This window comes from Cataglyphis hispanica, chromosome 11, assembly GCF_021464435.1.
Source record: "Cataglyphis hispanica isolate Lineage 1 chromosome 11, ULB_Chis1_1.0, whole genome shotgun sequence".
Taxonomy (NCBI): domain Eukaryota; kingdom Metazoa; phylum Arthropoda; class Insecta; order Hymenoptera; family Formicidae; genus Cataglyphis; species Cataglyphis hispanica.
In genome coordinates, this window is record NC_065964.1 from 6,819,713 (window position 1) to 6,843,387 (window position 23,675).

At 38.0% G+C, this 23,675-nt stretch overlaps 1 protein-coding gene and 1 long non-coding RNA gene across 3 annotated transcripts in view; one reads left to right on the forward strand and one right to left on the reverse strand.

The window, feature by feature from the left end:
• Positions 1-23,675, forward strand: part of LOC126852665 (uncharacterized) — a 115,662-nt gene that overhangs the window by 20,439 nt on the left and 71,548 nt on the right. Inside the window, exon 3 of one of the 2 annotated variants that reach the window (XR_007687862.1) lies at positions 425-794. The exons of the other annotated variant lie outside the window; for it this stretch is intronic. This is a non-coding gene — a long non-coding RNA (uncharacterized LOC126852665). Of the gene's footprint in view, positions 1-424; positions 795-23,675 lie in introns of those variants that run through there. 2 annotated transcript variants of the gene reach the window in all.
• LOC126852649 (alpha-mannosidase 2) overlaps positions 1-23,675 on the reverse strand; it is a 119,440-nt gene that overhangs the window by 10,026 nt on the left and 85,739 nt on the right. Inside the window, exons 3-5 of the mRNA XM_050597644.1 lie at positions 20,721-20,813; positions 11,245-11,417; positions 8,858-8,991 (exon numbers count right to left, since the gene is read on the reverse strand). Of these exons, the coding sequence (XP_050453601.1) occupies positions 8,858-8,991; positions 11,245-11,417; positions 20,721-20,813 (400 nt within the window). The remainder of the gene's footprint in view (positions 1-8,857; positions 8,992-11,244; positions 11,418-20,720; positions 20,814-23,675) is intronic.

The following is a 23,675-nucleotide window of genomic DNA, read 5'->3' on the forward strand; positions in this document are numbered from 1 at the left end:
TGGAATTCGACTAAATATGTTAATAGCTATTAATTACTACGGATCAAAAACCGAAATACATTGAAAAAGCCCAATCGACATATATATAATTTATTTCCATCATGTCAATTTCAAATATTATTTCAAATATTACATATATATATATATATATGATTTAGTAATGAAGCTGTTATTGTGTTACGTTAAACCTTTATTTTTGTTTTACTTTTGAATCTCGTTCAAGTTTAACTTTTTTGCGTTTTAAAATTATATGAAACAATACTATAGAAAAAATCAAGATATATCGTACAATAATCAAAGTATTTTTCTATCGTAAAACAAACCATGACTATTTAGTTTCGTCGCAAAGAGAGAAAACTGACGGATTTTCCTCTCAAGCGGTATTTATGGCATCAAGCGGCGGTTAATAGCAGCCAATTTCCAGGCACCGGTATCGCCGAACGAGAACGAGGGATTTCGCGACAGCCCTGGTGATAATGGACTCATTTCGATGCGCTTCCGGTTATTATCGTCCCTGCAGCGTGTTATAGGCGAGCCAAGAGGGAATGACGTTTATCTCGATCTCACGACCGACGTCGCGACATTGGCTCTCCGGGCTGTACTCGGATACCTGTTGTCGAATATATACAATATCGTGTTCCTCGACAACGGGAAAACATTTTCCGCTTTGCTGCACGTTCCAACACCACAAGTCTCGCGATCGATTTTCAGTTCCGGAGTTTGTAAAAGGAATGAAGCAGATGCAAATCAAGAGAATAGAGGTAAATACTCATAAAAATTAAATAAAGCAAGGACATTAGAACTTTTTTTTCCAAAAAAAAAAAAATAAATGAAGCAATGTTACGAATGAGATAGATATGTAAAAATACGATATTAAAGTATAATTAGTGTGGTAAAATAAATTACATTACTTTATTATTTTATACATTTATTAACATTCTTTACAAGATTTTTCGTCACTTGCATCGTAAATTTTTGAATTAAGAAAATTAGTTTACTGCATTACGCATTCTGCATTCTTCATTACAAAAATCGTCATTATCATTTTTTGAAAACGTTTTTGCACATGTGTATGTAATTTAAAATGGATTAATATATTTATTTAAATTATGCAAAATTTAAAAAAAAAGGATCAAAGGGGAGGAGCGAGAGAGAGAGAGAGAGAGAGAGAGAGAGAGAGAGACGCGATGAGGTTATTTGGATCCAAAATGAGACAAACAGGCGGATAATTAATTTGTTGTTTATGATTCATGGGAGACGGATTTCCATCGGCAAACACCCTGCCATTATGATACGATCGCTCTATTGTCCTTACGTCGAATCAGGCCAACCACAGAGCCGTATATCAGTCGAGCCATTCTGATCGAACAGGTGCGATTGGAATGAGATGCGTTCGCATTCGGTCTCGTAAATTATGCCGATCTGCTCGCCATGCGTGACGTCCGCGATTTGTTGCGGGATGCAGTTGCGGCCGAATGCATAATTCTACAGCGCGGCAGCTCCCCCCTCCCCCCTCCCCCCCGTTTCATAATGCCGCGTGGTTACGCCTCGGTCTGATCAAAACGAATCTAAAATCAGCGTCATCATTTAATACTATGCAGAATTTAATCAAAACCATATCCGCTCGTGCATTAAATTGCAAAAAATATTAATCAGTTACATAGTACGACAACTTTATTAGAATAAACATAAATCGCAAAGCAATTTTTCAGGAATTTTACAGAATATAATTCGTGTAAGCACGTTGCTTTATTATTCTCAAAGATTATTTAGTGAGAAATTAATCCTACCTATGTGTAACATATTTAAAAAAAAAAATTTATTTAAATATTTCAATTATTTATACTTTGAATTTATCTATAAGAGAAAACTTTTATCGGAACTCGACATTCTTTGGTTTATTCCGAAATACCCTGTATATTCGAAGTTCTCTCAAATTTCCGGAGGCGTGTTTCGGATAGAGTTCAGAGCAATCTAATGCGTCGTCCGATCTCTCGCGGGATTGTCTCGTTGCACTTCCTTTTCCAGCCTCCGGCTGAATGCAACTGTTCCGTTGCTTCTCTCTCTCTCTCTCTCTCTCTCTCTCTCTCTCTCTCTCTCTCTCTCTCTCTTGGGGATGTCTCGATTCCGAAATAAGACCTCTCGCTGGCCTTCTCAGTAGCAATTTTCGAGCGAATACTTATGGCGCGGAAAGTTTTCCGTGTGTGCAACACGCGATTCCAGCTTGTCCGCCGATCTCGCTCGATCGGATGGCCCGATCGGATTTAATCAAGCGGAAGAAGAAGTGCAATCCGGAATTCGCCGGACAGAAACGAAGAGAAAAAGCGTACTTCCTACGTCGTCGTATATATATATATATATTTCAAGAATCGTATCTTTTTTTTTTTTTAAATAAACATCGTGCATCCTTATAAAAATATAATCGCGTCGATAAAAATGTTTTTTTAAAATTAATATATTTGAGAGACAAAAAATATATAATCCGATTAAAAACAGAAAGTACGGAAAATGTTTTATACATAGTAAAACAAAATTCTGCCATATGCATTGTTCTATTAAATCTTCCTTTCATTAATTGAAATAAAAATTTGTCGCGCGTATTAAACGTTCGACACGCGATTCCACATATAAATTTTTAACTATCGCATTAGCGCTAAATACGAAATGGAACTGTAGATGCAGCAATACTTTATGTGCAGCATCCGCTTGTTTCGCATTTCTATGCAGCACATTTTGCATTCTCGTCTCGGCGGAGAACAACTGCAATTGCAACTGCGATCGACACTCGAGGATCTAATTACGGCTTAATGTTCGTCGACCCCTTTTCTTAACGTTTTTCTTCTCTCTCTCTCTCTCTCTCTCTCCCTTCCTCTCCTTTCGTTTAAGGGACGGAGTAAAAAAGACATTGGGAGAAAGGTTGAACAAGCGGAAAGAAAAAGATGGGAGGGGGGGGAAAAGAGGGGAGGAGGTTGCCCCATTGTCTTCGCACTACCGCAGGATCTCGTTAGCCTACTTTCCGCCCTCTCCCTCCTTTCCCTTCTCTGTCCTGTGATCCTCCAGGCGTGCGTCGTTTTTCCTTTCCGCGTGTAACGCACGTTTCCCCGCTTTTTTTCCACTCAGGTAATCACCCTTTCTCTCGAGCAACGCCACCCTTCATTTTCCGCACATTATCATCGCTCTTCTCTTTTAACTCGCGCGCACACGACACTTTGTTCTTAGATCCTTTCCTCCCCCCTCTCCTCTCTCTCTCTCTTAAGCCCTCTCCGCATTATTCCGACATTTTCGCAAATCTGCCCACGTTATTATCCTCAAGCTTATATATCTGATGTGTATAGCGACTGCAATCTGCTTTGTGATACTCAGCATCTCGATTTTTTCTTTACGTAACTTTTACATAAATTTCTTCTTCGCGTTATCTTCTTTTTTCTATTATTCTTCATTGTATAAACGTATATCGATATAAAATCGTAAAAATACAAAGTGTACGCGAGCGATACTTTCACGTATATGTTACACACGCATTGAAACATGCATTATATAATAAATGCACACATTATATAATATGACGAAAAATCTATATTGCATTTGCTCTAACATGTTATACATTGCGACGATATAAAATGACGCCGCTTACAGGAAACATCTGCCATATCTGTTTTATGTAAAACGAAACGTTCCACATGAATTCCTCTTGTTAACATGATTTTTCATGATTATTCCGTTATCTTTCGCAATATTAATATTATTAATATTTTAGTCGCGTTAATTTTAAAAATGATATACGTCTATACTAGTTTTGATAAAATTAAATTAAACTTTAAGTTATTAAAATCGATACGTGGCACACAATTTTCCTTGAAATCGACTTTGCTTAAAGGCACTACGACTTACATCGCTCCCGCGATAAACGTCTCGTTTACGCGAATGCCTTTATTATCATATATTCGTTGTCTCTCGAGAGCAGCGAGAAATAAGACTATCTTTTTAACGGCGGGAATTTCGCGTGCGCATGGAGGTGCGGCCGGGCAACGGAAACGCCTGTATAACAAGCCGCTCTCTCAGTCAAAGTGTGCTGCCTCGTCGAGAGCCATAACCGTAACTATTCCGTAGAACAATAGCCGTACCGCAATAATAACAACAGTGTGGCTGCACTAACTTCCACGTTCGTGGTGAGATACAAGAGACGGATAAAAAGTCTCAATATTTGAAAATCTTTGTCGACGAGAAGCACAGAAAATAGCGATATAAAAAGGCGAACATTTTATCTCAAGTTATATTAAAAGCGAAGCACACAAGAACATTTCTCCGTTTGTAAATATATTTTCGCTAGCTCCTCTCTATTTGCCAATTTTTCCAGATTTTACACGAGCGCATTTATCAGTAAAAAAGAAAAAAAAAAAACATGCTTTAAGTATCATTGTATGCATCGTGAAATGATAGAACGCAGAGTTTCCGGAAATATCGATGAATGCGAGCATGGAGGATTCCATTATTTCGATGCAAATGACGAACGCATCGGTCGCGACGACGAGTTCAGCCAGCCATTAGACGAATGTTTCGTTGACGATAAAAATCAATTCCAGTCAGATCACTGTGATAGTGTATCTCAGAGTGTATGTGTTTAAATTATTTGTTGAAACTCGACAGGCGACGCTTTGCCGTTACAATTTCCGCGATATGTAATAGAGCGGAATAGAACGCGGAAATGCGCGAGGAGCTCGGGAGAAATATGAAGCTTTCGAGATACAACGTGGCCTCGTAAACGCTTTTATCTCACGCGATATTTGCAGTGAATTCTTCTTCACAAGAGCTTCACAGTATCTCTTGAAGAAGAAGAAGAAGAAAAAGGGATGATCACAGCGTGAAAGAAGCGCACGGTTTAAAAGGCCGGCCAGTCGGCCAGCCACGTCCCGATATTATCGCCGTTCACAGCACGCGGGATTACGTTTTAATACTCGGTCGTCGTTTATTAAAAGATTGCTCCTTTGTTGGCGCGCCGTGAAACTCGAGTGAAGAAAACGAGAGCCTGTCTCTCTTCGAGATACACCGTCTGTGGATGAAAGCCCGCTTCGCGCGCGCAAATTAATTTTCTTGACGAGAAGAGGAAGGCGAGAAATGGGATTTAATGTGACACCAGCCTAAACGAGAATCGGACGCTCAAAGACACTTTGACGAGATGAGACATTCGTTTCCTTACAAAATCAACGTCTTACAACTGCAATGCACTCGTTTATGATACACAATTTTAAGAGGATTACGTGTTATATGAGTATTATTTAATGTTATCAATTTTTTTTACGTATTATAGAATATTTTATACATATGTTATAATTACAAAAATATTTTTAACGTTTAATTTTATAAAATTTTAATCCTTATGATTTTCAAATTCATATATTTTGACAATCTTTCCAACGTGAATTATTCAATATTACTATATGGTTGCACAAATAAATTTCTTATTCTTCTGACAATGCCTGAAAAATTTTTCTATAAAATAAAAAATGAACATTCTAATTATAATAATGGCAACGTAAAAATCTAATAAGATAATATAATATATATATATTATATTACATATACATGTCAAATCTTTCAAAGACACATTCGTAAAGTTTATCAATGATTTATAACAGCGATTACATTAGCACGATAATACATTAATCGTAATCACAGGCACGAGCTATGTTGACGTTTTTAACAATTAACGCGCACCCCCCCATGTGCGGCGGTTTATGCTTATTCGCGGTCAATCGACACGCCGTACTTCGATATTTAGGCGTGTTTATAACGCGGAGAGGCGCCTGTAATCGCGCTCGTTCTATAATGCACTCGAAAATGCATACATATCGTATTATGTCCAACACGCGGCGAATGCGTGGCGGCCACCGCGTTTTGCCAAAACTCCGCAATTTAACGTTCCAAGCGCGTTGCGCGTCGCGCCATACATATTCAGTAGCTTAATAATTAGGAGTTAATACACCTGAGCGGCATTATTTCAATTTAATGCAGCCGTTACAAAATCGCACCCACGAAATCACTGTAAAAGGAGAGAGAGAGAGGGAGAGAGAGAGAGAGAGAGAGAGAGAGAGAGAGAGGTTCTGTGCGTTTCCCTCCTGCCACATTGGATATTGCATAATTTGCGCTCTATGCATTTACCACCTTTGCTCTTAATTCCATAATTCCATTTATAAACAGTGATGCTATCGCGATAGGGAAATCTAATACAGAGTCATTAGTATGATTTGCAATATCTAATCGTGAATTGTAAATTTGTGGATGTCGGGATTCGTAATGAACTTGACATAATAAGATTTACTGCACGTGATTATTGACTTTTGCAAAAATTAATATTTCTTAATTTATGAATTCTTTTGCAACGATTTAATTTATTACCTTGAAAAATATATTTTACGAAAATATGAATAAAGAAATGAGAAATAATACTTTTCTAGAAAGATAATGCTTTTCAATCCTCTAAAAGCTAAAGCGCGGCGGAAAATATTTTCTACGAAAAATATATATCTTGCGGGCTACAAATCTCTAATACAGAGATAAAAAAAAAAAAAAAATAAAAAACATTCGCATTACATACAGGAATTACTATTTACGACGAACCACCGCATCGCACGAAACGTAGATATTTTCATGTGCGAAAAAGAACTACCCATCGCGCCCCGTCGCGCGTACAATGGAGATTCGGTTTTCGTGCCGGTTTTATAATGAATAACATAGCCGGTGGAAAAACAAAAAAAAATAAAAGAAACAAGCTGCTGGATTCACGACAATTATTTCTATTGGCGAAATGCGAACACAAAAGAGCGAGTGCAGGTCGCTCGTTCTCGAGGACTCTCGTATCACTTGTACGTCACACGTTTGTACGTGGAAACCGCGCGACGACGGGGTCACAGCACGCTGTACGTTTTGTCGTTGCATCCCTCTTCTCATCCTCTCCCCGCATCCCCACCGTTAATGATCTCGTAGAGCGCTCGTGGAAATTTCATGTCACATACGCGCCGCGATGCGGATCGTTTCGCCGGAGGGCGAGAAAATATTTGTTTACTGAAAAACGAGGAGATCTATGACGGAGCGGAGGGAGCAACGATTGCACGTATTTTCAGGCACAAAAGTTGTTGTTCGATCGTACATTTACATTTATCGTCATACTCACTGTGACATTATTTCGAAGAGAAATTATTTGCTTTTAAAAAGGCAAGAATTTTATCGAGACAAAAAGATGATTGCGATGAAAGTCGTAGATCGAGAAATATTAAACATTATGTTCTCGGTAAAATTAAATGCCTAATTTTCTTAAACTTATATCGTATTGACATTTAAATATTTGACATATAAAATTTTATTTTTCAAATCGTCGCACACTCGAAATATTTCCTTAAGAAAAATCCTATGAAAAAAAGAAACGTCACTTATAATTCCTAATAATTTTCCCCAAATAATAATAGTAATTAATAATTAAAGCAACTTGAGAAAATTGACAATATCGAGTTTAATAAATCAATCTAAAAGATTGTTTGATTCTCTCTCTCTCTCCGATTTGCTCTTTGACATAATTATATATTTATATATATTAAAAAAACAATTCTATCCGAGCTCATCTTTTCTCGGTTCGCGCTCTGTAGCAGCCTTTTCTGATATTGAATTTCCCGTGCAAGAACGTTTTCCATATTGCGATATACCTGAACTGACTATATTCGAGGAACGCCGACAGGCATTAGGAATAATCCTGCCTGCTGGCCGTGGTCTCGCGCTATAATACGCGACATATGTACGATAATAATTATTACTCCTTCAACCTCTTCAGCCTCGTAACAGGCAGAAGGGAAAGGTGCGTGCGAGAGAGAAAGAGAGAAGGAAGAACGTAAGTTGTGATATTCCACCGAGCACGCGAGAGAGAACCTTCGCGGAGAGCAAAGGTAATCAACATCGACTGAAATTTCCACGAGAGGACTCTTTAAAATCTCTCGAAGTAACTGAGCGAGAGCGAGAAGGATCCTTTTTCTCCTTATTGCAACGACAAGAAGGGAGAGAGGAGGAAAGAAGAGGAGATCGTAATCAGGCGGCTCCAAAAGGACGAAGGAGACGACGACGACGACGACGAAGACGACGTGGAGCAGAGAGCAATTTTACGTTGAGAGACCCGCTTGCACCCGTCGTCTTATTACTCTACTGCTTTCTCCTCCTCTCCACGTAAGACGAGAGAAATCCTTTCCATCCACTCGAATCTTCTTCCTTCCTTCCGCAGCGTATCGGCGGATCCTTATTGCTTCCTACCGACGCTTGGCTAGCAAACGTGAGGGATATCTCACCTAGCTACCTATCTAACCCTACGATAACCGGAATTCTCCGACGTTCTTTTGGCTGTCGATAGAATGTTTTCGAGCGCCGGCTTGATCTTTACGTCGTTGGAGGGAAAAGGGTATTCTTTCTTCTCTCGTCATATCCTCGATCCTTCCACTCGTCTTTTCACGCGATTCTTTCGCGCGATTCGATCGATGGTTCGGCGGGATTCTCGTATTCTTTAGCAAGCTTCGCATAACGTTAGTAATACAATTCGACGTTTTATACGCGTTTTCTTGGAACCCTCTACCATTCAATTTTCAAGTCACATATCGGTTTCGTTATCGTTTCATTTTCTTTTCACATTTTTTTTTCATATTAGTTCAAGTTTTTGTGCTTTCAAAATACAGATTTGTTTAATTCTTATTATTTATCTGCTCTCTAGCAACTTTTTAAATTACTAAAAATAATTTAAATTTTTATCTTTCGTATTTAAAAGCAGTGTGTGTGTGTGTGTGTGTGTGTGTATGTTTACTTTGTATTCTCCACGTGTACTTACCCTCGATGAGTTGATCCAGCATGGCGTAAATGTGGGATGTCGCTTCATCGGTCATGACCCAGCCACCGGTGGTCATCTCCAGCCGACCGTCTTTCACTAATCTTTTCACGACCATCTTCTTCGTCGGATGAGCACTAGAAAAACAAGTATAATTATTTAATCGTTATGAGACAAGGAGAAGAAAATAAAATTTAATTTCATTATCGAGTGGATTTAATGATAAATGCAATAAATGCAATTTGGTGACAAATAAATACAATTGACATTTATGACGAATGAATCTGATCTCTTTATATCCCGCGTGCTTGTTTGTGAATAATCGATTTCGTTCGATCTCTGGATCAACCAGTCGAATTTCATCATTCTCGCGTGACTTGTCCTGTCGCGTTTGTTTTATATCACCCATCACGCAATTCGGGTCGCAAATCATATTTATCGCCGTCGCCCTTGTCCCATTTCAGCTTCGACTAGGATTTACGTGATTTGTGCGTCCGAGAGAGTGTTATGTACGACCTATATAACCTACCCTATTCGAAGGTGGTTTCCACATTACGTCGTTTATGTCGACCATAAAGCCGCCACGGATTCCACCTGCTATACGTCTCTCCCTCTCTCTCTCTCTCTCTCTCTCTGTTTTCCCCAGTGACTAGTAGGTTGGTTTAAGGTCGCTAAGGCTAAGGTGGTTACGCCCAGGCCAAACTGGGGCGTTTTGGAGATGAGCTTTCCTCGACGCGGGTCTGTTTAAACTGCACCGCCACCGATATAATAAATTTTTTATACTCTCCGAAACTCGCGACGCATACCGTTACGGTTTCTTGGCGTTTTACGTTTTCTTCAGGGTTTAGGGGCACGTCAGTATAAATGGTGATTGGTTACATACGAAATCCACGAGTACATCAAAATAAAATGCGGAATGTGAAAATGAAATATTATTAAACAATGAAATATGAAATCTAAAATAAAAAAATCTAAAATAAAATATATAAAGTAGATTTTATTAAAAAAATAGGCTACATGTATGGTTAAATGCAAACTATAATTAATCGAAATTTTCTAAAAATCGATAAAATTTGATTATACAATATTTTTATAAGAAAGAACATAATTATTCTGACAAGCAAAAATCTTTGATCAGTTATGTAGCTAGTGCAATTTTTTTCCGTTCTTTTTAAGTTCGGATCGCATTCAACGATTTGCAAGTACTTTTCCCTCCTCCAGTTTCTTTTCTCACTGATCCAGTAAAACCGTATAGATTTGCAGAGTGACTAAATCCTCGAGTAAAAATTACTTTTCAGCAAACCTTCGGATCTCATTCTGTTCCTAGGAGGAAACAATAAAAGCGGGCTCCTCTGCGAAACTCATCTGGGAAACTTATCGTTTCATCCGCCCCTCTTTCTCTTCTCTCTCTCTCTCTCTCTCTCTCTCTCTCTCTCTCTCTCTCTCTCTTGTTTCTCGGAATCCACTTTTATCGCGACACTTTTCTATCTTCTTCATCCATGGCTTTCCGCGACTCGTTAAAAAGAGACGTTTCCCGTTCCTCATTGTTCTTAGGTTTCCGTTTCCCGTTTCTTTCTCGCCAAGTGCTAAGAGATCACTACTCTCGATACTATCCGCTCTTTCCCTCTCAATGGCCTAATTTACGACAATCCATTTCGAGATATACATATATATGTTTGCGTGACGAGTTTGCGATTTACTTAATACACAAGCCAGCGTTTGTCTTTAATTACAAATGCGGAGACTAACTCTGTTCCTGTCTTTGCGAAAGCAAAACATCATCGATGAGCAGATTAAAATCTAGGACGATGTACAGGACGTTATCAGACATGTAAGCACATGAGAATGTTAACTTCAATCGTCGTATATTATAATTCACTTTGAGAAAAAGAGAAAAGAGAGAGAGAGAGAGAGAGAGAGAGAGATGTTCGCAGGAGAATCATGGTTTACTTAATACACACACAAATATACTGGCTAGAGTTTATCTTTCATTATAAATGCAGAAACCAACGACCGTACATTAAAGGTTCACCTTCTACAAGACCTAGATTATTAGAAAGACGATATTGACTATTACTGGCAAGTTTGAATTTCGAAAATAACGACCGCTCCTTTATAAGAAATTTGCAGAGCATTATTTTGAAATAGCAATTTTAATCAATTTCCATTTGTTTATCACTAATATTATTCATTTCATAATCTATTTATAATATTAGCTGCTTTTATAATTATCGTAACATTTTTATCTCAATTATAAAAAAATGCAAACTCTGAGCTGATTATTTTATTAATGTTACTTCAAAAATAAGTATATTTCCATGTATTCCTTGATGATTGACGTTTCTTTTCCATTTTACACGCAAAATATTTGACATATAGCAGGCACTCACCTGTCCCACCATAATGATAAGAACGAGACTTCGCTCCAGATAAAGGTCATGTTTGGCCACTGCTGCAGCTTCGAGACCATATTGTTTAGGATGCTCCTCGTGGAGCTGTGGAAGTACTGCTCGAATGTCTTCAGCCATCCCGGATCAGTGTGGCTATGAGGCACAAGGATAACCTGCAACGGAGAAACGCGATCATCGTTTTATCAGAAACGTGCCGCAAATAGCAAATATGCTAGCACGTGGAAGTTAATGCCTCGCCTTTCGCGTGAAGCGAAATCTAACAGAATAGTTTCACTGAACTTGTAAAGGAATAATTAATTCAGCTATTGATAGAAATCACACGCCCTGCTACTTTAATTTGTCAAATAATAAAGAATATAACGAATTTTTTATTATCATTATTTTTTTTTTTTTTATATTACAGTTATCGTATTACTTTTTAATTTCACGTTGTGCCGACATAATTTTTTACACGTACAAGGAATATAATGCGCTTTTTAAAATTTATTTTCTAATAACGTACTAACAATAGAGCTGAATTTTAAATGATTCATTTTGTTGAAAAAAAATTAATTGAAGGCGATAAAAAAATGTTTTAGAGGTAAGAAATTTGTTTGAACCGAATGAATTTGACAGTTTGTACAAATTAATTCGCTATTATATACTGTTCGTCACAATCGCATTAAGGTGAAATTATTAATCGAATCGATGCGAGACAGACGGCGCCAACGTTCTACATCAGCGATCTAATTCTCGCGCTCGTTCATCGAGTCCGCTCTCAATTTTCGACGCTAACAAACCGATAGATTCATGAAGATTCGTTAATTAGCACGTACTACATCGACGTCGGCTTGACGACATTATAACGACGATGTAATTGATACAGCGCCGCGTCTCATACGTTACTCTAATTCGACGAGTGAACTTGTACGGTCGATTCGCACAAAATTTATTAGTTTATCTATGATGGATCTGGCTGTCTCTTTTTCCCTCAACCGCGTTCAAAAAGTGTTTCAATCTGTCTCGAGTGTCGATATTTGTGAAGTGGAGTGCAAACGAGACTTTTTTTTTTTTTTTTTTTTTGCAGATTCGACCATGCGGGCGTATGCCATTGCACGATTTTATTGCTGCTCGCTTTGTTGCTAATATTTCGTGCGGGAATGCGATTAAAGTGCCACTAGATTTTTAAATCGCGCAAACCAAATTCCGATGCTTTCGCGTCCACAAATTTCTTTCGCAAACTATAATAATTATAGCAACAATAATTTCATAATATTATTTCTAATTTGCTGGAAATGTTTTTTTTTTTTTTTATATATATATATATGAATTACTATAAATAAATCTTTTTGCGTTATCACAAGTGATATATGAATGTTTTATCGAGAGAACGATATATTATATTTCATAATTTTTTAATGTTTTACTTTATAGAATCCAGATTCGATTTGATTCCCTCTTGTTATGTATTTAAACAGAGAATACTTTGAAATTTAATTGGTTGCACGTCCTAGATAACTCGATCGTAATAGCTGTTCCCATAATCACATGAAACGACAATGTCAATATTGCGTAATTGATATACATACACCGGTCATAGCGAGTTAATAATTCAAACGACGTGAGACGCAACATCGCGCTCGACACAACGCGCGAAATTTATTACGCGTTGTCGCCGGTGAATTTATGTAATTTGGAACGCGTCAGTGAACGATAATGAATCCTTCACCTAGGTTTACATCTCCTTTAATGCACGAATCCGACACTTTCAGCGGCTGTCCAATCTTTCCTCTATAATGCATTGAATTTTTCAACAGTTATTAGATGACGCTTCTCTAGTTCTTGAATAAGAAATATAATAAAATATATGTATCTGTTTGGATAATATAATTATGACATAAGTGTTCTCTTTTTTTTTTTTTGGTTTTTAAATTGCATATCAAAGACTTAAAATTTTTCCGTTGGTTTCACTTAAAAGTTACGAGTCTCTAGAGAGTAGAGGAACTTTTGGTTTTTCCTTCTCTGCGAACGGAGAGGAAATTACTTTGGGAAAACCGATCGAATATTCGATTTGCGAGCTATACGAGGTGGCGTAAATCTTTTAAACGAGAATCAACTCACAGCGGTAACTGTCATTAGTCGTCGTCCCGCTGACTGTTTCCCGTCCGAGCTCTGCATTTTCATCGAGATTTCGACCACCGCTCATCAAATTCACGTCAGCCTTAATTTCATTTCGCCCTCACTACGTGGACAAATTGGAGCGTTCTTTCGCGCGGAACGCACTTGCGAATTTGCGAAAACTCTCTCGCTCTCTCTCTCTCGTTAATCAAAATTCATTTCGTCAGACAACGTTATTTTCCCACATATTGTTTATCGCGAATTATTTCTCCGCTGTTTGTTCTCTCAAAAGAACACAGATATGTATATATTTTTAGAGGAGTTATAATTCTATACGTCATCGTTCAATATTTTTAGAGAAAAATGATATACACGGCAAAATGATTCGCTTTATATTAAAGCCTAATAAATTTTAATATAATATTATAAGTAATAATATTAACAATATAAATTTAATTTTTATTATGTATGTGACACACACATCTCTCTCTCTCAAGGTGCTTAACAAATAATTTCAATAATAACAATTAAATTCATGTATTCGCGGAACACACTATCACTGTACTGCTAATCTTGATCACGACTACGAATAGTCAAGAGCTAACGGCGACGCGGGATCCATTTCACAGGGCAAATAAGCGAAGTTACTGGCAAGCTGCAGGCGGATACGTACCTCGGCTGTGCACACGAGACGCGGCACAGCCGAGAGAGCTTATTGGTATGCATGAGACAAGCACGTCGGGTCATAGCGCCCCTTTAATACACCCCTGGCCCTTTTGCCCTCGCCTGTTCTCCGCCCGGCACGACCGGAGGCGAACAGAGAGACATAGCGGACGATCGTCCGGTTCGCCCTTTCACCCCCCTCCCCCCCCTCCCCGCCCCTTTTACTCTCGCCGTCTCTCGCACGACCCCCGTGTACTTTGTCACCTCGCCGGTAACTTCGCCCCGGCTACTTGCCGGGATCGCTATTATCGCCCTTAACCGCGACATCGGGTGGAAGATGGAGCGTTGCAGCGCGGAATCACGTCTCCGTCCTCGCACGAGATTGCCAATCCGAACCCTTCGGGACCGAATTGGAATGCAGATTGAAGCGTGAGAGAGCGTTTCGATGGGAGGAGACGGCGGCGATTGTCGCCGCGGCCGTTAACCGCATCGAATATTAATTACTGCCGTCGTAGAAATGCCGCGACGACACTTACCGGACGTATGATATGAGAATGATTTCAAGATAGACCGGGGAACACGTACTTTTCAATCGCGAAAGATTGATATTGTCGCTTAAAACTTTTCTTTCTTCCTACTTTGTTGATAAAATAATATGAAGAAGCAAACATGAGGTGGCGATAAAGTAATATCAGGAAAACATGAAAAAATTTGCCGAATCAATGCTGAAAGCATTGACCTTTATCTTTAAAGTGGACCTAACGAAACGTTGCTTCGTTCCCCGCATCGATCGAGACACACCCGTAAAAATGCGTCGTGGATAAAAAATTGAGATAATCGAAAGAAAAAATTGGCGGTTGGTTTTGACGTACGATGACCCGACGACGACCAAGATCCAGACTCGTTTCATTATATTGTATCTGGCACTTTATCGAGTCGGCCGAACAGGCGACCGACAGTAAGAAACTTCTCTTCTTAGTTTTTTTTACAAATATTGATCATATAATCGTAGAAAGAGAGAGAGAGAGAGAGAAATAGAGACAAAGACGCATCTCTCGCAGGTGGGTCTCGTCGGACGGATGATCTTGGGGCGAAATTGCGGGTATGTTATTTACGCGTTCCACTTTTTTACGGGTCGTTTCCAAGAACGTCTCGAGATCGAAGCCTCGATCGGGGTTAATCGAAGCCCTATCGTTCTGCCCGAACGCACGCTGCCTTCGCTTCAGAATACAAATTTAGAAATCTTGTTAAAGTAGAACTATATCGCGGCTTTTTAGACAAAATTAAATTTGTAAACTCCAACGTTTTTTTCACGTAACAATACACAGGAAGACTTAATAAGTAGCTCTCCTCTCTTAATAAGGAGCACTGAATTTTAAACGGCCACGTTTGTATAGAAATAATCCACAAAATAAACTAGCATTAAAAACAGCATATACTGACAAAGATATTACAATTATGAAATGAAACTAAAGAATGATTTCTTTGTAATTAAAATACGCAGAAATTATATACATGAATTATTTTCATCTTTAATTTATGCAATCTTTTCCTGCCCTTTGTTCTAGTTATCAAACAGATCTCGTGATAAAATTATATTTTATTTTATTTTATTTAAAAAAAAAAAAAAGAAAGAAAATGTGACAACGTAAAAAAATGTGCTGTAGGATCACATATGTCTTCTTGTAAGTTAGCGCTAAAAATTTAGTCAAGCGACCGTTAACACCGTAACGGAGCACCGAACTTTTCGAATCTCGCAGCAGTAAAGCTCCCAACTTTGGGAATATGTAGTTACTGGCTGCAACTTTCACGTAGTTTCGCGGCAATGTAAATAACTCTCTTAAGAAGTACTTGCTATACAACATACGCCATAGAAAAATTATTATCGTACGCGGCACGTCTTATGTAAGCTTTATTTTCTACAAATAATGGATAGCAGCCATTCATTTTATTTTATTTTATTTCACCTCGAAAATATCTAATTTTTTGATCAAAACTTTCCATCAATTTTTTTTAATAAAAGATGTCTAATCATAAATTTTATTAAATAACTTTAATTAATTTTTATTTTTTTTATTTTTTTTTTAATTATTTATATAATTAAATAATATATATATATATATAATAAAATAAAAAATAAATAATATAATTAAATAAAAAATATATAATAAAAAAAATAAAATAAAAAAAATAAATTTATTATAAAATTTTTATTTAAAGAGAAGAATTATTTTGTCGCATAAAAGATTAGCTTGTAGCTACTATTATTATTTATTATTGCTTTCTTCTTTCAAATTGTAACCCAATTTATCGTCATTATACGATGTTATAAATATTCGCAACGTCACGGTCCTGATTGATCACATCAGAAGGCGGAACGTGATGCAAAAGTTGGCCCGTTTCTCCCAGTTGTCCGGAGAATGCAAATAATCCCGAGTATTTTCGCGAGTGAGGCTTGCCACTTTGTTCGAGGGCTTTGAATGTAAATCGTCGGATTGCGCTATTTATACATGGACCGAGAATGAAATAGCGCCGTCGAAGGAGTAAACAACGCGTCGCAAAGAAGCAAATGCGAAAGTGGAAGGTGCGTTCAAGTTTTCACATTTTAAAATAAATAATAAAGCAAAGAAAACAGGATGAAAATATTTGTCGATAATATGCATACAATGCATTTCATCTTTTTATGGACGAAAAAAATAAGCATCACTGAACCGCAATAACGCCGTGATATAACTGACAGCATCGATCTTTTGTCAAGCTCTTCTTTAATATTAAAAAATCTTTTTGTAACTAAAATAGAAATTCAATATCCAAATTAAACATGATTCTCTTACTACATTTAATTCACTGTTTGATTCACTGTTAGATTAGAAAACCGCATATTTGTAATCATGTTACAACCATCGCAACATGCTCGCGTTGTATCCTTTTAAAAGAGACATAGTACACATGTAAATGGGAATGTGCTCTTTGAGAAGCTGCGAGAGACACAGAACTTCGTTAACGAATCCTTCAAATGCGTCAGATGGTATTAGGCGTAATTAGCTTGTTGACGCTTGTTGAGCTACCGGATTCATCTTCAAGATTTCGCGAATGTAGACGCGGTGTTGCGGATATATCGACAGTTCCCATCTGACAGTAAATCGACATTACGCGTAAATTCAACATCTTTATAGAAAGTAATATCTTTTTTTATAAATTATTAACACATATAATATCTTATGTGTATTTTATATTTTTTCATTATCATATTGGATCATCGTATGATGTCTTCGAAAAAAGGATACTATCCAATATCTATATACGAAACATTCCCTATATAAAAAAAAACCCGCTACTATTTTCGCGCTGTTATTAGCACGATCGACTTTCTATAAACCAATAGCGATCGCTATACGACTTGACGGAACGCTTCCTTCCTTCCTTCCTGAGTCTCGACATTGCTAAATCCCCTTAGCAATACGGGCGAATTCAGATCCAAAAGGGCAGACTTACAAACGCATTCGATGCATTCCGAAATCGCGCCCATTGCTCGCTATTGTCACGTTTTCCGAAGGGCGACCGCCACCCGCGCTATTGTACCTTCACGACAATGGACTGATGAGCTGGTATTGTCGTACTCGTCCAACTCTGTTTGTATCGCGTTCGAAAGACTGACGTGGCGAGAAAAAAAAAAAAAGAAAGAAAGAGAGAGATCGCAGCGTCGCGTTTGGATTTTTAATGATGGATTGGCTCGAGTAGTTCAAAGCTTCATTCGCTTCGCGATATCCGGCGCTACCCACATCCGTAATCCCGCAGGATTAACTGAGGAGAAGCGGAACAGACGAGTATCTTACTGACGACGTTGAGATTCTCGGTTTCGCGATTCTAAGTCTCGTGTACGACACGCGAAGATATCGCGAGATATTGCGTCTTTCGCAATTTCCTTCGGAAAAAGCGAAAAGACTCGAGTCTGCCAATAAAATGGCAAATAAAGCGAGGAGAGTATATACGTCGCGCGAGAAAGCAATTATACTGAAACGCCCGACGACTTTTACTATAGGACGCAGGAGACAGCTATTGTAGCGGCTCTCGTGACAACATCTGCAGAAGAACCTGTAATTACTGCAAGTTCGCTGCTTTTTCCGGAGAGCTTGAAACGGAAACAGAGGATTTCAAGCGCTGTCTCAGCGCGTCCGTTTTATTTGAAAAATTATTTAACACGTGTAAAGAAAATGCTTGTAGATTTTTCATTCCTTTCCGTTTCGCACATCCGTGCACGATCGATATCGAATGTCAAACTTTCGTTTAAATGATGCTTCCGAGGTACGCAGGATCGCTAGAAATTCATTTTCGAACACGCCTTATTTCCTTCGAGACGGATCGAAGGGTCGACGCGGGGTGAAATGCTCCTCCCTCTCTTTTTCTCTCTTCCTCGCGGATGAATTTTACATATTCGAGATTTTCCGCGCGATTACCCGAAGAATTCCTTCTTTCTACGCGTAATTACCCGCCGTTGCCTCGCGCGATGTCACCGCTTGATGCGGTCGCAATTTTACAGTGGAAAAATATTAAAATCGCGTATAATAGAAGCGCTGCTAATTTATCACATCACTTCAAAAATGACACGAAACTAAAAAAAAAAAAAAATAAAAAAAATAAAATAAAAATGTTCCGGAAAACAAATTATAAAACTGCGTTATGTAACATTAACGCTTGGTGTGATAACGTCGTTTGCATACACGCTGCACTTTTAGATTACATACACGTATTACACGCGCATGTGTGTGTGTGTGTGTGTGTGCGCGAGAATCTCATATTTTTTGTCATTTTTCAAAGATACGGAAAGATACGATATTTTCAACGAATTTATTCGTTTGAAAATTCAATTTTTCACTAATCTTTTATCAGCAATTATTGTACGACTGAATTGTACTGAAAGTTGAAACGTATAGTCGTTACGAATGCCGTAAGGACCTTAAACATTAGCGCAGCCACAAAATACGCGAAAGCGTATGGAAACGGAAAATTGCCCGGATTCATAATGGAGAATTGTTAGCTGGAGCTTTGATCAAACGATTTTGTCTTGTTGAGAGCAAACCGTCATGAATTCAGGAACGATGGTTAATGGCACAAAGGTTTACCCGAAAACCGCGACATGGAGGATTTACAATACTCGCGAGTTCCGTATATAGGAGAGGAAAAAGGGATTTTTCCGAGTGCATACGCGTTTTCCGTCAGGTAAATAAATAAGCATGATTTTGCAGACATGCAACGATGGAGAGAGGGGGACTTGCGTTCGCAATTTAAAATTTATTATGCCACAAAGGGATTAGCGATATCGATTTAATGGAGCCAGACGGAATAATCGATCATTTTCAGTTAAACGCGAAAATAACTTGTTTTTTTTTTTTTTAATAAAATTTAACATATATGATAAAATTAAATATATTATATATTGATTTTTAACGATTTTGTTAAATTTATCATTAAAAAATGATCGTGTAGTTTGCCTATTTATAATGTTTGCGACTATCTCATTTGAGCGTAAAAATACTGATACTTGTGCGCGATATATTTAATTAATAAGTTTTATTAGTCCCTCGTTCTGTGAAAAATAAAATTGTTCGTTCGAGTACAGTTTCGGAGAATGTAAATGTAAGAGAAAACAAGTGTAGATAACGCGAGGCCTGACAAAGAACTCGTTACGCTACTAGCGATTGGAGTCGCGCACGGCTGAGCATAGAAGTACCTTTACTACTTACGATATTTATGCGCGCGAGTGTTCTCAATTCCAAGTAAGTATCGTAAAAGATATCCTTAAATATTTCTTTTATCTCGCCTTTTAACTCTTCGAGTAATCGTGCAATGAATTTTGCGTTTTATTATAATGTAAAAAACCGATTATAAAAAAAATATATTATTACATTATTTCACTAAAGATTGACCTAGTTATTTTATTCCATCAACACAACATTATTGCTTTATATAATGAGAGAATTGTAATAAATACACCGCGCGATAATCCCATAATCTCGGGTAAATAAAACGTCGCGCGTATAGGAATAAAAATAAATGAAAAATACTGATATCCTGTCATCAAAGTGTGAAAAGGAAAAAAAATTCAGAGAAAACAATATGGTCGCACAGATTTGAGCGAGCGGACACGCTCGCCGTGTGCAAATTGTGAAGGATAAAAGCCCGAAAGATCGAAATGCTTTATACCGGCATAAACAAAGCCTCCTTCGCGATTCTCCGGCGTGAGACGAGCTTTTTACACTCCCACGGCATCGTAAATCCTCGCTCGCGCATTAACGGGCAATGTGAAAGCACGTTGAGAAGAGCTTTTGCACGCGGATACCTCGTATTCGCCCCCAACAACGTTTCCGCTCTGTTTATATCGTCTTACGCTTTTCTCTCATGCCCAATAATTTTATACAATAATTCCCTCTTACACTCTCCCTTCGCTTGCACATCTGCAACAGCCGTTTATTCACAGCTGCATTATTGCATCGGATCCATTATACGGTAATATATTTAAAACAGCCTCGTTATATATAAAGCGACGTGGTGAATGTGTTAAAAGACTGTTACTATACAATTATGCCTGCACTTTTTTAGATTATTAGCTTAAGAAGTCTTTATCGGAAAATGAAATTTTAGAATTGCCATTTTACACACGCGAGCGTGAAATATTTCACGATTAATTAACTCACCTTCAAGGGCGGCCTGGTCGGATCTTTTCGCAGCTCCGCGAAACGTGCCTCGAAGCTGTCGTCCCAATATTCCCGACTCCGCATCCATGAGGGCTGCAACAGAAGGATAAAGAAGCGTGAGAAATTTCGTGTTACACAAGCGGATATTGCTACACGGCTAATAAAACGAAAGTCGCGAGGACGTAAATTTCTGCTCGCCGCGTACATAACAAAAGTACAGAGAGAACGAGATAAAATAACGTATACGTTGTACATACATAACATATGTACACATATGCTGTTGCATTTTCGTTCGGCAAAGTTAGAAGTTGATGGATGTTTTGGTAATTTCGTGCGAACAGATTAATTAGTCTTTCGTTTTTAATACAACTAGATTTCGCGCGTTTATGAATAGATGCTACAAGATGAACGTTTAATTTCTTGAGAATTTTATCCAATTGTCCGCAATTTGTCGATAATCATCGATAAGGTTCTTTGAGAATTCAAGAAACGATGAAGTACGTATTGTATAAACGCGAATCTCTATTCGCGCCTTTCGCGTCTTACTCCCGCAAACCTCGCGTGCATTCCTTTTTATCGCCTCGTGTTAATAACAGCTTTATCGCGGTAATAGTTTTGACGCGATACCTCGTCGATAAGGTAAACGCACCTAGCAAAATCACGTCGATGTTGACTTTACACGAAAGCTCTCGCTTTCGCCATCGAGATCCCGCGAAAATACAAGCGAAACATTTTTAAGCAAAAATAAATAAACGAAAGGCAACATCTCCGTGATTTTTCAATCCAACATTTTTACAAATTGCAAGATCTTTCAAAATCCAAATACACATAACATAAATATTATAATTTCAACACAACTTATCTAAATTCGATTTATACTTTAAACATGAAAAATGTGATTTGTTGCTTTAAGTATCGACATATTGAACGTTAAGAACTTTCGGGCGACAAATAAAAGTGTCGTTCAGAATAACTTAACACTTTCTCGTAAAACTGATAAAAATTCCAAATGTCATAGTTTTTGGAACACCTTGTATAGGCAACGATACAACCTCGCCTGAATATCGTCGAGCGTCAGCGCACACGAATTCGCGCTCGTAGATAGGAAGTAATGAAGTAGAGCGAAATTGGAATTCGCGAGGAATCTGATCCCGCCGATTCTAAACATCGATTACGCAAATCCAAACGCGCCGCGCATTGGTAGAGACACCACGAAATTCGAAGACTTCCGGTTTCTGGCGTGCCGCGTGACCGCAGAAAATCCTGAAGAGAGAGAGAGCGATATAATTTCAATCGACCCATCAAATTTCGATGCTGCCGCTTCTATAATGCATACCTACCAATCAAGATAATGTTCTAATAGCCGAAACCTTATGTCAAGGTGGCCGCAAATACTCGAACGATTACGCAATAGCGTAAAATTGGATTTTATAACGAAATAATTATTATGCATATTTTTTTTCCCTTTTAATAGCGATTATAATCCATAAAATACGAGATTAATAAATCGAAATTGTTTTAAATCGAATATCGTATAAATTATAATTGCTGAGAGAAAAGAGAATTGCGATAAATAGAGAAAAAATAATTAATCCATGTGTCTCGTACTTAAATTATGCAAAAAATCCATAATAGCAATGACGATTACTACATATTAAAAAAAAGTTAAGAGCGAGCAGCCGGAAAAACGTTCTAATTTCTATCAACAGCAAGCAGCGAGCGAATTAATCACCATAAATCCAGGATCGACGGAGGAGATAAAGCCGAGTCAAAATTAAATCCCAAGCGAAGAGAGCTCGTCCATCGAGCCCAACGGACTACCCATCGAGATATATCCTCCTTCTAAAGGTCTTCCTTCCACGGAGCTCTCTCTCTCCGATTATCCGACGATCGGTCGAGCTTTCTTGTAACGGAGCTTATCCCGTCGACGTTAATTAAACATCGAAAAGCTTCGCTCCCTAATCCAAACCGGGATACTTTCTTTCACCTGAGATTATTTAGGGAGAGAGAGAGAGAGAGAGAGAATATTGCCCGAATCCTCTGGTTTCGATTTCTATCATCTGTCTGCTCTTCTTTTCTTCGATCGGATCAAAACGCTTTTCTTTCTCTTTTACCCATCGAAATTTGTAAACATTTAGATAACGAAATTTTTTAATAAAAAAATAATATACGTTCTAGATAATTGAGTTACCAATTAAATATATTATTAACACGCCAGTTTTTTTATATGTATTTTCGAACTTTCGAATTTTCATGACCGATATCGTGCACGAATACGTTTCTAAAGAAATTATTAGAATTTTGCTTTAAAATTCTCGCGTTTGATGGGACAATTTTTTAGTCTTTTAACGCGAATTTTAACGAAATTGCGACGACGTCCGTTGGTCGCGAGAGAAAATGTTCTCTTATTCTGTGTACTAACTATCCCGCCCATCCGCGACTTTCTCTTCTGGTACACGGTAGCGAATGAAGATGAAGCGTTTTGCAGAGTATTCCGGAAGAGGAGGATATTTCCTCGGAGGATAGAGAGCGATCTTAGAAAGATGGCCGTAAAAGGAAGGAAGGATGAAAAGGAACGGACGGGTTTTAAAGGGATATCGAAGTAACGCTATCTTATCGACACAAATCCCACAGGAGACTCCTCTTGGGCAACTGCGTACGGTTTACAAGAGCCACTTTAAGCTAGTTATTCGTCTAGGATGCCGATTACTATTTCATTACCACGTCACTCATTTGAATCTTGATAAGAATGTCTCCCGAATTTCGTCCAGGGATATTAACAGACTGATAATCATGTGACATACATGTTGTCTCTCTCGTTGTCTTCCTGTCATATTTTTTTTTTTTTTCTAAAAACTTTTTTCTATTTTCGCACAATATTTGTTAGACATATTTTGAAATAAGTTATCAAGATAAACTTTATATTCGATTGCTCGTTTAAAAGATTGGCTTGCG